We start from the raw sequence: 13,770 nt of genomic DNA, 5'->3' as shown, positions 1-13,770 counted from the left end.
GCTTTTGGCACTTGGTCCACCACTGGCTAAAGCTCTGTAAGCTACTCGCCAAACAAACTCTTGAACACTGGGCAGCGGTATTTCCTGGGGCATAAGCTTGGAGGTATCAGCAATATTCCCAGCCAGTCTCCCGTCATGACTGAGAGAGAGAAACACGGTGTCGGGGGCAGAGTGTGAGACAACAATCAGACAGAGAAAACAGTCAGGGGGATGAAGGGACAAACAGTTGACATCATTGTTCCAGAGAGATCAGCCTGTTGGCACAGTTTCGCTGCCAGTGATGGCATGGGAGGTGAGGGAGGCTTGGTTGGGTTGGGAGGGGAAGACCTATAAATTCAGTGTAGGACTGGAGAGCTGCACCCATCTTAAGCCAAGTTAGACCAGCTCTGAGCTTAAAACCTTCTCTGACTTCCACTATGGATATTCCCATTCAGTACCCCTGGTACCGCCGAGCCTTCCCAAGCCGGTTTTCTGACCTCTCCTTGGCAGAACCTCTTGCTGACTGGCCACTGGTGTGGCCCTTCTCCTGGTCCTTCCCCTGGATGCGACCTTCATTTATGCGCTGGTTCAACTGGCCGGAAAATGGACACAGTGAGGTAAAGTGCTGTTTGGTTCATCTTTTGATGGTACTTCAAGCCTTTGTGTTTCACAATCACATTTGTGAGATTTGTTGTTTAAATTAGAGTTCTAACACCATTAAAAACACCATTAACTTTCTACTGATTTGAAATTGCACTGAGGAAAAAAAACAGCATCTTGCCACTTCTAACAAATTTCTGCACAGATGCGGATGGAAAAGGACCGCTTTGTTATTTATCTGGATGTGAAGCATTTCTCCCCCGACGAGCTGTCCGTCAATGTTAGCGACGAGTTCATCACGGTGCACGCTAAGCATGAGGACAGACAGGTCAGGAAAGATTGCAGAGATCTGCAGAAACTGCAAGCTGCAACTTTTCTAACACTCTGACTAATTCTGCTTTCAGGATGATCATGGCTTTGTGTCAAGAGAGTTTCTGAGGAAGTACAGGCTTCCATCTGGTGTGTTAGGGGCCGACATCACCTCCAATCTGTCATCTGATGGAATGCTAACAATCACGGCACCTCGGCCATATCTTGGGACAGACCGCAACATTCCCATCTCATTTGAAGATGGCTCACAGAAGCAAAAAATGTAGAGTAACCTGACAGCCCTGATACCGATCAAGTATTAACCCACCACTACTTGTTTATATGTTGGCATTTTGGTTAACATAATAGGTCAGACAATTTAAAAAAAATGTAAGCATAACCTGCTGACTTCCAACTTACAATCACCGATGGATTTAGAACATGGTAACCTCTGGAAAAAATTGGATCCTGCATAAACATTTAACATTACATGTGAGTTTAGTCTGCACAATATTAAGATCCAGAGAATAAATGTTCTTATCATAAGCCTATCTTTGACAAATTATAGCCATGAATTTATCTAAAATTACTAAATATATTCCTTTCCTTTACCTGGTGTGTGAATATGAGACAAAGTCTGAGAAAGCTTTGCATTTAGGAGACCAAACTCTAAAAAGTTGGGTGGAGGGGAAAAAGCCTAGACTGCTTAAAAAGTTCTTGTCTAACACTAACATTGTCAGACGTATTAACAAAATGCCAGCTGTGCTCTCTTTTCAGTGGGATAAGGTGCTGGTTTCTGTAAGTGAAGAGATACAGGATCAACGGGAGCATTTGATTGCTTTTTTGTTAATTCAAAATGCCACCAGAAGATTTAGGGCCAAAACTGTATGGAGTGGAAAAAGCAACAGATGGAAAATGACAGGTGTAGGTCGCAGTGTAAAGGATGAGCACAAGAGCCACTTTTTTTCTTCAGATATCTTTATATATTGTTTTCGACAGTGAGTAAATTTTTACTTGTAAACCCAACACTACTATTACTGTTAAACTGGCTATAGCCTCTGGCATATTAACACAGAAAACCATATTTAGAATAAATATTGAAACTCACATTTGTGTTGTTTTTTTTTTTTTCTTTGTTCTGTTGAAAGTATAATTTCACACAACAACAGAGGCTGAAAAGTCAAGTTATTTTATTGTTTAGGCCAGTGGTCCCTAAACTACGGCCCGCGGGCCGGATCCGGCCCGCCTCCACATTTGGTCCCGCCCCGTGAACAATACCAGAGAGCATTCAGATTTTTTTCATAAACCGTATTTTCCAGACGGAAAATACGGTTTTTTCCGTCCGGAAAAAACGGTAACCCTAGCCCCCTGGTGGTTGATTTTTCTTCAACCACCAGGGGGCTCTTTAGCAGGAAGTGAATCATTGGAAGTCAAAATTGGAAATAAAAGAAGAAAGCGCCCATTAAAATGGAATTAGGTTTTACTAGGGGAATTGAAATTTGATGATGTTGTTGATCAGTTGAATAACATTGAGGGGAAGAAGAAGATTTTTCGTTTTTTTTAAATATGAGAATTTGAGGTATAGGTATTAGGATCCAGTAGATGGCAGTAGTGCAGCAATAATGGATGCAAACTGCTGTTGAAATCTAAAGAAGAAGAAGAAGAAGCAGCAGCAGCAGCAGCAGCAGAAGAAGAAGAAGAAGAAGAAGAAGAAGAAGGAGCCCATTTTCATTTAGCACATGCTAGTAGCAGACACGAAGGATGAGCACTTTTACTGTTACAGTTACCGTTGGGAAACTACCGTAATCAGTTCAGTTAAATCTAATCTTGGCAACTTTTTCTTTTTCAACCGTAATAAATTATTTGATTTGATTAAATGATTCAATTGACCTGTTATGACTAAGATTTTGGGTGTCCGCCCCCCTCTGCTGCTGCTGCTGCATCGATGTGGAAAACCTGGAGCGGCAGAGATATCTGCAGCTAAGATGTTTATGTATACTGGTTTAAAATAAAAAAAAAACCTTTGGGATTGTGGCTTATAGTCAGGTGAGGCTCATAGTTCGGAAAATACGGACTATAATCTTTCCTGGATTTTTTCTGTGAAGAACCCAGAGAGGGTTATTTGTTTGTGCTTTCTGGAAAAAAATACATTTTTACATTTAGGCACTCCTACAATCGTCACACTTTTTCTGTTACAAACTGACTCCGGCCCCCCATCAGAGAAGAGATAAGTTATGTAGCCCTCACAGGAAAAAGTTTGGGGACCCCTGGTTTAGGCCCCGAAACATTCATGACAATTACAATGCAATTTTAAAAAAATCAACCTCAAAGATGTGGAAAACATTTTATTTGTTGTTTTACAAATTATTACACAATCAAAAACAAAAACTGAATGACAGCCAGACAGTAAAAATTTACCTTGTCTTGGATTTTTTTTTAAATCCAAGTGTCCTACATATACTGTATGTCTAAGCATAACACAGTTAAAAAAAAACATTTATTTGACATTTTTACAGTTTTTGTTGAAATGTTTATTATCTGTAAAACTGAAAGTATGAAAAGCCAAAGTGTCACAGATAGCATAGGTAGGAGAACTATCTTCTAAATAATTTAAGATAAAGATGATTACATGTTTAAATACAGATAAGATTTATTTAATTTTGACAGAAAATCAGATTAAATTCTGTTAAGTCATGTTGTGTAAAGTAAATCTCACTTAAATACCAAATAACAAGAACATAGAAAAACATGAAAAAGGAGCCCAAGTTTGATACATAATATTAACAGGAAAATATCTCCACCTCGAAATCAAAGATCAGTAATCAAAGCATATCATTGACAAAGTTATCAGAATACAATTTCTGACACCCATAAATCATTTCATGATTTTTAAAAACTTATTTAGAGACGAGCTAACATGGATTAGACCATAATTGTGTGTCGAGGACAGCTGTTGCATATTGTTGTTTTCTCTGTGTGTCCGTTCAGCATCAGTAGCAGTAGAAGTCCCAGTTCTGGGTAAAAAAATTAAAGCAGTGAAAATAGAAGAATAAAATAGAAATAACTTGATAATAGTTAAACTTATTTGTAAATATGCACAGAACTATTGGTTCACTTACAGTAGTTTTGACTTCAGTGGTTGCTGGCATGAGAGCATGTGTTTCCTCCACAACGCTGCTAGGGAAATGACCAATGCGAGCCTCCTGTTCTCCATAATATGTGTTTTGTACCTGCAGTAGTAAAATATCTAGATGAAAGCTTCTCAATCTTTTTTTCCTATATCTCAATAAACTTCAAGATGGCTGAACAACACCATCTTTAGAGACATTTTAATGCAGTAGAACAACAGGACGTAGTTCACTCACCTAAAATCTATTGTTGATGATTGTTACTTTGTTTTATAGTTTTTACTTACAGCTTGGAGTTACCTGGTTTGTAGCAGTTGTGCCTTTTAAAATGAGTACAACATAATCCATTATACCATTACCAGAAAATTTTTCTTGTTTACCATGGAAGTTGCTATGTTGATTTATTCCTCCTGGAACTTGCATGTATTTACTTAAAACATTCAAGGTTTGAGTAGAAAGATATTTTCTGCCAATATTTGCTTTGCTGTTCTTGGCTGCGCCAAGGCTGATTAATATGAACCTTTTACATCTGTACGCTGGGACTGGATCATTCCAAAGTAGCAAAGAAAACAAATATCAGTGGTATTTTTTTATTTATCTACCAGATTCTACATAAAGAAGCCTTTTTCTATTTCAAGCTAGCTTCACACCCAGCAGATTTGATTACCTTACACATGACATTTTTTTAAAGGGTTGAAGCAAAAATTAGGTTATGTGGTATTTTATATTGATCAGTCACACAATAAACTTCTGCAGTGTTTGTGGTTGTAATGTGATTAATTTTGCAAGGCACTGTATATTATGGTCATAATACATTTTTCCAACATTATTCTTCTTTACTCACACTGCCAGCCCAGAAGAGATTCCCTCTGTCTTTCAGCATTGCATAAACATAGACGAGTTGCCCCTGTCGGATGGGGATGAACCTGCAGTCTCCAGGGTAGTAGTCCTGAAGCGCCCGGGCTATGAGGATCGGATCTGTGTAAGAACATAGTTTAGGATTTGTAGGGGCTTGAATGACTGTGTAAGATTTTCAGTTTTTTGATTGTTGTGCAGCTCAGAAAATCATCAAAAGTTTAATCAGTCCAGTAATTACATTTAAAAAGTAAAATCTGTATACATTTCTGACACACACTGGGTTATATTTCAAGTGTTAATTTCTGTTAACTTTGATGATTAAGGGCCACTGATACAGAAATGTGATCCCATTGAAATGGCATGGAAATGATCAACCTGTGGCTCTGAGGTGTTAAACAGGTTTGTTTCCATGGCAACCAGTAGCTCATCCTCATCCTTGTTTCTCATTTTCTTTTTCACAATACTCTGTACATTCTTTGTATAGTTAGGTCAAGCAGGGTTTTTTTTCTGGCCAATCCAGTACAGTGATAACATGACTATTGATGCAATATTGGTACTTTTGGCAGTGTTGACAGAAAATAAAATCAGTACCTTCATAAAAGTTATGAGCAGAAAAAAGCATGGAGTGCTCTAAAATTTGCTGGTGGATTCTGAGCTTCAGAAAACCCAGCGGACCAACACTAGCAGATACGGCTCCCCAAGTATTGGATTCTGTAATTTTTCCACTCTTTCTCCAGAGTGTGGAACCCTACTTTCCAAATTATTCTCCTTTATCCTTAAAGATGCAATTGTTGTGACTTTTTTACACTTATATGTTGTTCAGTATGATAAGTGACTGATTTACAATTATATGTTAAGCATAAATTACATGATTATTATTAATTGAATTGAACATGATTGTATATAATTACAAGGATGAAGTGAAATATATTTAAGTKCAAGACATGATTTATTTGAATAGAAGAAGTCTTTTATTTTGAAGAATGCTTAAGTATCTGGTTCTGTTTTGTCACTATCTTGCTTTGTTGATATTTTGGTTGTCTTGGTTACGAACAGCTGTTGCCGTTATCAGCTGTCGCCGTTTTCTCTCTTCAATAAAGAACTGAACAGAAAGGTTCAGTAAAAGACACACGAGCCTCCGTTGTGTTTGAAGAAGCTTCACTCCGTAACAGCAATAGTATTTTTTCCATTCGTTTAAAAACTCAGCATTTGTCTTTCATCTGTTCCAGTTGTTAGATAATATAAGGAAGGAAGAACTAGAAGCTGTTGCTACTTACGACTGCATTCAGAGTCAGCGCAGAGTTTCTTATTTGATAGTTTGGGCATCTGCTTTCCAGCTTCGCAGGCTGTCAGGAAAAGCATCACAGAGAGAGCTAAAAACAGTCTGAAAGCCATATCAGAATGCAGAAAACACAGACTAAGACAAAAAAAAAAAGGTTTTATGATTGAAGAGGGTCCTGCTCAGCTTTTTATTCCTTTATTCCCGTTTGCTGACTCCTGAGAGGAGGTGGGGTGTCAGTGCCCTCTCTTCGACACTCTCCCTGCCCCCTTCCTCGTAAATGAACAGAGCACTCCTTTGAAACACTCCAAGCAGGTAAACAGGAGATGAGGAGAAGGAGGGGGAGTGAGTTGAAGTTAACAGACCCCTATTTGTGTCCTCATCTCTTTCCATCCCAAAAGAAGACTGCTGAACTTTCAAGCAGCAACTTCCTCAAAGCTTATCAGCCTTTTAATATCCCTGCTCAACCACTAGATGTCCAAACAGCACCTGCTTCATCTGTTCCTGACTCTGTTTCCTTTACACCTTCGTGACTCGGGAGGAGGTGTGGCCCTCAGATTGTATTTACATGCCGTGTGTTTCCACTGCCAGGGAAACCAGCTGAGCCTCTCTTGCGCAAATACTGCTGGGCACACAGACAAAATGTGCGCACACTCCACACCAAACAGGAAGACTGTTTCTGGTGGCTGGTGACCCGTCAGGTAAGACAGACTTGATTCTTCTTCTTTGAGCCAGAACAACTTGGTTTCCGTCTGACTTCAAAGTTTGAATAATTTGATGTACAAATAAGTTCTGAAGTGCTTTAACTTGGATGAATTATTGACTTTAAGAGGTGGAAGCAGAATGTTACGTCAAAGAGTGACCTCAGAAGGAAATGGTTTTGAATGAAATTTGTGTTAGGGCAACGTCACATTAAAACACACAGTCACAATTGTTTCTGTTCACAAGGTTTCAGAAATGTTTTGCTTTAGTTTTTTTACAGCCTGAGACTGAAATACAATGCTTACACTTGCTGTGGAATTTAGGGAGGGGAGCAAGAACAATGGTAATAAAGGAGCTAGATTTTCGGTCAGAGTAACCAAATCACCAGTCAGACAAAGGACCTCCTTGTTAAGGTTGTTAGATAATATCACCAGAAAATAACTTGTCACGCTAAGCCTTTCTAAGATTGTCTGTATTGATTTCTTGCTGTTACAGATTTGTCTCTGAAGAGGAATGTTTCTGAACGGTTGCCTCTGAAGAACGCAGTGGGAAACTAAATGAAAGGAGAAGGAATGGGAGTTCGTCCCTCACCTCTCTGACTCTGGGGAAGTCATCCAAAAGCCAAGAGGGTGATGGTTTCAAACTAATCCCTTAAGCCAACACGTTTCAGTCATGTTCACTCCCAGGAAAAACAGCCTCCCCTCGCCCAGCCTGGAGGACTCCTTCTTTCCTCTCTCCTCTTCCTCTTCGGTGTCTCTCTTTGCTTTGCAGTCGGCCTCGTCCCCCCCTGACGGCGTGGATGGCGGGGGGGCGATAGAGACTGACCTGATACTGGCTGCAGAACTGGGACGGGCCTTGCTGGAGAAGAACGAGGAGCTGGCAGAAACTCTGCAGCAGAGAGAGAAAGAGGTGGAGGTAAGGAGATAACTGGGCTGAAGGAATAACTGGACTCTTGTCTTTAACGTAAACAAGAAAATACCACATGAATCAAAATGTGAGTCATTTTCAAATGTGTAAAAAGTTGCTGTTCCATTGATCATAAGATTCATTACTTGGGGTTTTTCCATCTAGAAAAATAGAAATGCGGTTACCCAATGTTGAGCCGCCAATTGCTGACAAATAAGTCTGGAATGAAAGCTTTTTGCAACAGTAGGTGTTATGTTGTGTCACAGTGTCCTCTCAAGATTTTTCCACTGAGCTTATCTTCTTTAAAAGCACTAAAGGATCATTTCAACACTGGTTTGGGCGCTGTGTCTGGGTAAATGACAAAGAACAGGATTTCAACATGTTGATGCCTTTCTCTGTAAATATGTTTCTAATGAGGCTACATGAAATCCAAATATTGTCCAAAAGCCAAACACCATTCAGACAGTTACAGAGACCCTGAATAAGCAGAAGCAAAGATATAATTTTTCTTCTATCAAAGCTTAGCTGCAATTTGCTCTCGATTTCTTCCTTTATGCGTTATGGGTCATGCTTTATTTGTTAAATACCTCCATGTAGACAATTATTTAAAAATAATGATAATTTTTTTGAATAAAGGAAACTAAATTGGTATGGTCCAGCCTAACCCCCCCTCCCTGAAACATATATGTGTCTAAACATCATTGTTTTGTAATTTACATATTCAAAGAAGAACTTGTTGCAAAACTAGCTAGTCCAGGCACCCCACTTATTCCTAAATATAGCCCTAGCTGCAGGTTTCTCAGAAAAATGCAGTGTTTTTAGCTTCTAGTGCTGCACGTCGCCTCATCAGTTCAGGTCGCTGACAGGCTCCAAACGCCCATGAACTCATAGACCGTGAAAACACCTGACATGCATTCATGGCACTTCCAGGATATTTTAGTCACACCGTTCATTCTACTCAACAACTGTTTTAGAGTCATTTTTTTTATTTGCTTTGGATTTTCCTCTGCTTGATGTTTTTTTTTTTTTTTACTAAGCCTAAAGATATATCTAAGAACAGTTATATTAAAAGAATTACAATACAAGTTAAATTATGCATAAAAAACAACTTAATCGTGGATGCAAAAAACAAAAAACTAAGCAGTTTGTTAGCAGTAAACTTAACTCAAACTTAACTGTGTATTTGGGGCCACTCTTCCTGTTAAGAACATCATGTCTACCAGCACTGTTTCAAATGTTAAGTAGCATGGGAGAGGCCGGCAAGTTACATTTTTTGAGCTCAAAATCACTCACGGATCTATATGTGTTGTGTGTGTACACCATATGTCAACTGCAATGTTTTATGCTTTGACCTGTGCATCTGGGCCCTGTTTGTATGTTTATCTGTATGTTCTAAGCTTTGAAAACTTAAAATAAAATTCATAAAAAAGAAAAGGAAAAAAAGAAAAGCAATCACGGATAATTGGTCATTCTTTAACGAGATGGACAAATCAAGTGCAAATACAATAATCATTGTTCAAGTTTTTACGATGTACAAACTGAGATGCTTAAAACCTCAGATTGAAATATTACATTTGTAAAATACTTTAATTTCTGAAAGTGGGAACAGCGAAATCAAATTGAATAGTATTTTTTTTCTCAATAAACATGTATAAAATTTTAGATGCAAAGTCTATTAAAATTCAGGCATTTATGAGGGGACTCCTGATGATCTGCATGTCTCCCTTTTGTAGGCTCTGCTGCTGATATCCATTCACTCCTTGTCAGTGAAGTTGATTAATGCGCAGTTTATTGTCTCAGGCTTTACAGCAGGAGAAGCACGTCCTGCAGAGGAAGCTGGAGATGAATGAACTGGAGTCTGGGCAGAAGGAGTCAGAGCTCAACACAGACTTAGCTTCACTGAGGGCAGAGCTGCAGAAATACCACAGCGAGGGGCGGGACCGGAGGAAAGACGACAGCGAGCAGATGACTCAGTTGGCCAATCACAACCAGAGACTAGTGGAGCAACTATCTGAGGTTGAATCATTTTCACCTGTGTATTGAGTCACATCTGTTGAATTTTTTTGGCTGCTATGCAGACAAACAGGTTTCACAGCCTTGCATCTCCCACGTTTTCTAGGCTGTAACACTGGAGCACTCCCTGAGGACCGAGCTCCGCACCCTCAGAGAAGAGATGGAGGAGTCATCCTTTAGTCGAAATATCAGCTTCACACAATTAGAAAATATGCAAGCTGAGGTATTATTATAGCTTTCTTATCACTGTTAAAGTACTTTGCTGTGGAAAAGTATTTACTCCCTCACATATTTCTCATGATTTCACTTCTTTTGATTTAACATCTCATCTCATCAAGCTAATTTCATTATAAGACTAGACAAAATTTGAGTAAATACTAAGAAATAAAGAAATAATTGCCCCTAAACCTAATGACATTAGCATCGACTGCCATGAAGCATTTTGAATACCTGTCAATTACTCTGCCATAAGAAATGCCAAACTTCTAGACTGAACTGTTGAATTCAGCTACACTGCAGAATATGAACAACCTGTTTCAAGTGATGCCACAAGATCTTAACCAGATAAACTCCAGACTTATCTGTTTTTTTAATCCATTCAGAGGGGTATTTACGTTGTTATGCAGATTTCCATTTAAAAAGAACGAAAACATGATTTAAGTAACATTTAAGAATGAAAACTCAAATATTATTATTTCTGTACACCACATTTGATGCATGAAAATAGTAAATCTAAATATACTCAGAAGTTTAAAGGAAACCTTTTCACTCAATTCATGGAAAAAATGACTATTCTCCTCTCCATTCATGCAGAACAGAGTATTGCAGGAGCGGCTGTTGCACATGGAGACGCAGCTAAAAGCGTCAGAGGATAACAGCCAGAGGCTCCGTGTGGAGAGAGACGGACTGCGGGACAGACTGTCAGAGCTTCATGTTAAACTGACTGAGAAGGAAGCTGAGGTGAAGATCAGGCATTAGTCACAACTGTCCTAATAATAATAATAATAATAATAATAATACCACTCATCACTAACAGAAATAACTAACACATCTGCTTTAAAATCCTACACAGTCCGCCTATTTGCTTCTTACGGTGTGTGTGTGTGTGTGTGTGTGTGTGTGTGTGTGTGCGTGTGCGTGTGTGTGTGTGTATTTTGTGTGTGAACATAGATAGAGCAGGAGCAGGGGGTTGTGTTTGAGTTACGTACCTTGAATCGCTCTTTGCAACAAAAAGATCTGAACCTGGGAGAGGAGAGCTTCCCGGACAGTACGCACACACAACCTTTGTCTCTGCTCAGTGAAATTCAGCAGACACAGGTACTCACAGATACACACATACAGTAACTTTACAGTCTAACCTGGGAACCGTCTGCTAATTCTGAACCTCTTCTCACATCCCTTACCTTAAAAGTGTGTGGTACTAACGGGTGTCCGCTATTAATTTTTATTGGAAACCTTGCAGAGATGCCAACATATTGCGACAAAGACTGAGTAAACATTTTGTGCGATTTATGTTTCCTGTTATTTATAGGCTACAGAGGCTCTCTTGGCTCACTCCTCAGCGCTGCAGGCCAAAGATGAAGAAATACAAGCATTAAAGGACGAGGTCTGTTAAGAGCTACACATGAATTCAACATTCATTAAAGCAGCAGGTCACCAGAGTAGAGGAAATTGAATCATTTGGGGCCAATTAGTGAAAACAGGAAAAAAAAAATACATAAAAAAAGTCCCCCTTCAAGACAGTAAAAAGAGCTAAATACTGTGTGTTCAATGGGGGCATAATTTTTGAGACAGCAATACAAGTTTTGATATCTTAACATACAAAGTTGGAATTATTACACTATTACAGAATGTTAATTCTTCTATTAGACAACTGGTGTTTTGTAGTTTGTGTTTTATATAAATACTCCGAAGATGTATTTAAAATAAAACGCTGAAACTATATTATTTTCTGTTGTCTTTGCAGTTCCAGTCTCAGCAAAAGGAACTTGAGTCTCTCAGGGAAGAAATTAAACCCTTCAGAGGAGGAGAAAATCAGAGCTACAGGTGATACTGCAACACAGAACGCTTCACTGCTTTATTAGACATTATCTTTAATTTATAACAAAAAAAATGAAAATAAAGGCTAATAGTATTTTCTTTTCTATCCAGCTCTCTGGAGAGTGAACTGGCCAAAGTCCATCAGGAGAAAGAAACGCTCACTCAGCAGCTTCTCAACACAATCAAACACAAGGTGGTGCTGACTCAAGAACTGGATGCCTGGCAGGTGAGTCTGTAGTTTGTGTAAAGATTTTATTTTGAACATATTCAACTAGTAGATTAAAGTAAATAGTTATCTATACAATACTAAAATATTCAGGAAAGAGGAGCAGGAAGCACACTTGTTTAATCCTCTCCTCTACATATCTATGCCGAACTTCTCACACACACACACACGCACACACACGCACACACACACACACGCACACGCACACACACACACGCACACACACACACACGCACACGCACACACACACACGCACACACACACGAACGCACGCAAATATAAAAACTTTCAGTGCAAGGTCTTATAATAGAATCTTGATAATATCTGTTACAAGTTTGAAAACATCTTATTGGAATACTAATGATTGTGTTATAAAAGGTTTTCTTATTGGAACGTGGAACATTCTACATTTATGACGTAAATAATTTATATTGTAACAACAACAATTCTGATGCTATCACATGAAGATGTTATCACATTACTGCAATTTTATTTTTTGTGTTGCGAAATCGATTATTGTGTATTTGTTATAAAGATATTCTTGGATTAATAAGCTTTTCAACTGATAATGCAATAAGATTATTTTTCTTTTCCTGAGGTGGCAGCTCTATGCTTCCATATTAATAAACTCCACCCAGATCATAGTCATAAAATATTGAAGTCAATTCCTGACCGTGTGTACAGATGTATAGTTCCATGTGGTTCCTTAAGAAAGACCCAAAGCCAAACCCTGAGGAACACCACGACTTCCTCAGGGAATACAGCCGAGTATTCTGATTTATCTCCTTTCAGTTTCAGTGTTTGATGATTTAACGCAACAGTAATGTGCACTCTTAAATGATGTCCTCTGGCAACATCTCACATCAGCATTTTCTAAAATCTACCATTTTGTCCTGCTGCAGGAGGACATGCGCTTCGTCATCAATCAACAGGTGCTGCAAAGGGAAGAGGAGAAGAAGAAGAAGAAGAAGAAGGAGGAAAAGCAGGAGAAGGAGAGCCCTTTTGGACTCCAAAGGAGCAAGTCTTTGAAAGTGAAGGGTGAAGGAGGAAAAGGATTCTTTTCCTCTTTATTCAAGGACAAATAAGACTCGGCTTCATTTGTCCTTTTGGCAGCAGACGATGGACGCTGATCAATATCAGCAATTTAAATGTTTACAATTGTACTATCTGAATGTACTTTTCTGTTTGTAATTATGTACAGCATATTAATAATTTTAAACTTTTAATAAAAACATTACAATTTCATGTGATTTTTCTTCTGTAATCTGCAAACAATCTCCTATTTTTTATGTAAATATAGGGGAACAGACTGTTTCCTTCATTATTCTATTTAAAATTGTGTACTTCAAGCAGGAAGAGCTGATGGTCAGAACACAGGGTGAGATTAGAAGAGGTGAGGTATTATGTTTTCCTGCTGTGAATCATGCAAAGCATTATCTCAGAGAAAGAGCTAAAAATAAGAAAGTGCCTCTGTGTGGTTCATAAATGTGAAGGGGAGGGGGAATTTTGATTGTCATGGAACCATGACTGAAACCATCATGTTTTAGCCTCTAGTAGAAAACAATGAGAGCATTTCTATCTTTTCTCCCAGAATCACAATTTGGATTCTAAATGGTCGGTAAGTTTGGACTGACTGTTTTAGTGAATATTTTTCTGAATTGTCAAGAGTTGCCAGAGAGTCAATTTAGTTGACTTGATCTTTTACTGTCAGACCAACACATGAATACACT

General features: G+C 38.7%; 3 protein-coding genes across 5 annotated transcripts; 2 read left to right on the top strand and 1 right to left on the bottom strand.

Annotated features, from left to right (window-relative positions):
- Window positions 1–338: 338 nt before the first annotated feature.
- LOC103475461 (alpha-crystallin A chain) lies at window positions 339–1,995 on the top strand. Its single transcript, XM_008427097.2, has 3 exons — window positions 339–596; window positions 785–907; window positions 984–1,995. Exons 1-3 carry the CDS (start codon window positions 417–419, stop codon window positions 1,173–1,175), a joined length of 495 nt encoding a protein of 164 aa, XP_008425319.1. The 5' UTR covers window positions 339–416; the 3' UTR covers window positions 1,176–1,995.
- A 1,223-nt stretch (window positions 1,996–3,218) lies between these two features.
- Window positions 3,219–7,535, bottom strand: mia (MIA SH3 domain containing). 2 transcript variants are annotated; one of them, XM_008427102.1, is made up of 5 exons: window positions 7,447–7,535; window positions 6,152–6,220; window positions 4,861–4,994; window positions 4,008–4,118; window positions 3,219–3,902 (listed from the first exon to the last, which is right to left on the bottom strand). In XM_008427102.1, exons 2-5 carry the CDS (start codon window positions 6,198–6,200, stop codon window positions 3,879–3,881), a joined length of 318 nt encoding a protein of 105 aa, XP_008425324.1. In that variant the 5' UTR covers window positions 6,201–6,220; window positions 7,447–7,535; the 3' UTR covers window positions 3,219–3,878. The 2 variants fall into 2 exon arrangements, with proteins under 2 accessions (XP_008425324.1, XP_008425323.1); XM_008427101.2 differs by lacking the exon at window positions 7,447–7,535 and having other exon boundaries at window positions 6,152–6,383.
- bicdl2 (BICD family like cargo adaptor 2) lies at window positions 6,766–13,725 on the top strand. 2 transcript variants are annotated; one of them, XM_008427098.2, is made up of 10 exons: window positions 6,766–6,854; window positions 7,351–7,770; window positions 9,562–9,777; window positions 9,881–9,997; window positions 10,588–10,734; window positions 10,945–11,091; window positions 11,306–11,380; window positions 11,741–11,820; window positions 11,926–12,040; window positions 12,943–13,725. In XM_008427098.2, the coding sequence occupies exons 2-10, from the start codon at window positions 7,528–7,530 to the stop codon at window positions 13,123–13,125; spliced, it is 1,323 nt and encodes a 440-aa protein (XP_008425320.1). In that variant the 5' UTR covers window positions 6,766–6,854; window positions 7,351–7,527; the 3' UTR covers window positions 13,126–13,725. The 2 variants fall into 2 exon arrangements, with proteins under 2 accessions (XP_008425320.1, XP_008425322.1); XM_008427100.2 differs by lacking the exon at window positions 10,945–11,091.
- The last annotated feature ends 45 nt before the right edge of the window (window positions 13,726–13,770 follow it).

Source organism: Poecilia reticulata, linkage group LG14 (assembly GCF_000633615.1).
Source record: "Poecilia reticulata strain Guanapo linkage group LG14, Guppy_female_1.0+MT, whole genome shotgun sequence".
In the NCBI taxonomy this organism is placed as follows: domain Eukaryota; kingdom Metazoa; phylum Chordata; class Actinopteri; order Cyprinodontiformes; family Poeciliidae; genus Poecilia; species Poecilia reticulata.
The sequence above is the reverse complement of the archived record's forward strand: the minus strand, read 5'-3'. Positions and strand labels throughout refer to the sequence as shown.

Bases quoted from the DNA above. Each gene is read 5' to 3' on its own strand.
- mia (XM_008427101.2), bottom strand. From the start codon at position 6,269: ATGGCTTTCAGACTGTTTTTAGCTCTCTCTGTGATGCTTTTCCTGACA. The intron at 4,119-4,860 runs GTGAGTAAAGAA...TTACTACTGCAG, and splicing joins ATCTCTTCTGGGCTGGCAGT to GTACAAAACACATATTATGG. The intron at 3,903-4,007 runs GTAAGTGAACCA...TTTTTTACCCAG, and splicing joins CCACTGAAGTCAAAACTACT to AACTGGGACTTCTACTGCTA.
- bicdl2 (XM_008427098.2), top strand. From the start codon at position 7,528: ATGTTCACTCCCAGGAAAAACAGCCTCCCCTCGCCCAGCCTGGAGGAC. The intron at 11,092-11,305 runs GTACTCACAGAT...TGTTATTTATAG, and splicing joins GTGAAATTCAGCAGACACAG to GCTACAGAGGCTCTCTTGGC. The intron at 11,821-11,925 runs GTGATACTGCAA...TTTTCTATCCAG, and splicing joins GGAGAAAATCAGAGCTACAG to CTCTCTGGAGAGTGAACTGG.
- LOC103475461 (XM_008427097.2), top strand. From the start codon at position 417: ATGGATATTCCCATTCAGTACCCCTGGTACCGCCGAGCCTTCCCAAGC. The intron at 597-784 runs GTAAAGTGCTGT...ATTTCTGCACAG, and splicing joins CGGAAAATGGACACAGTGAG to ATGCGGATGGAAAAGGACCG. The intron at 908-983 runs GTCAGGAAAGAT...TTCTGCTTTCAG, and splicing joins CTAAGCATGAGGACAGACAG to GATGATCATGGCTTTGTGTC.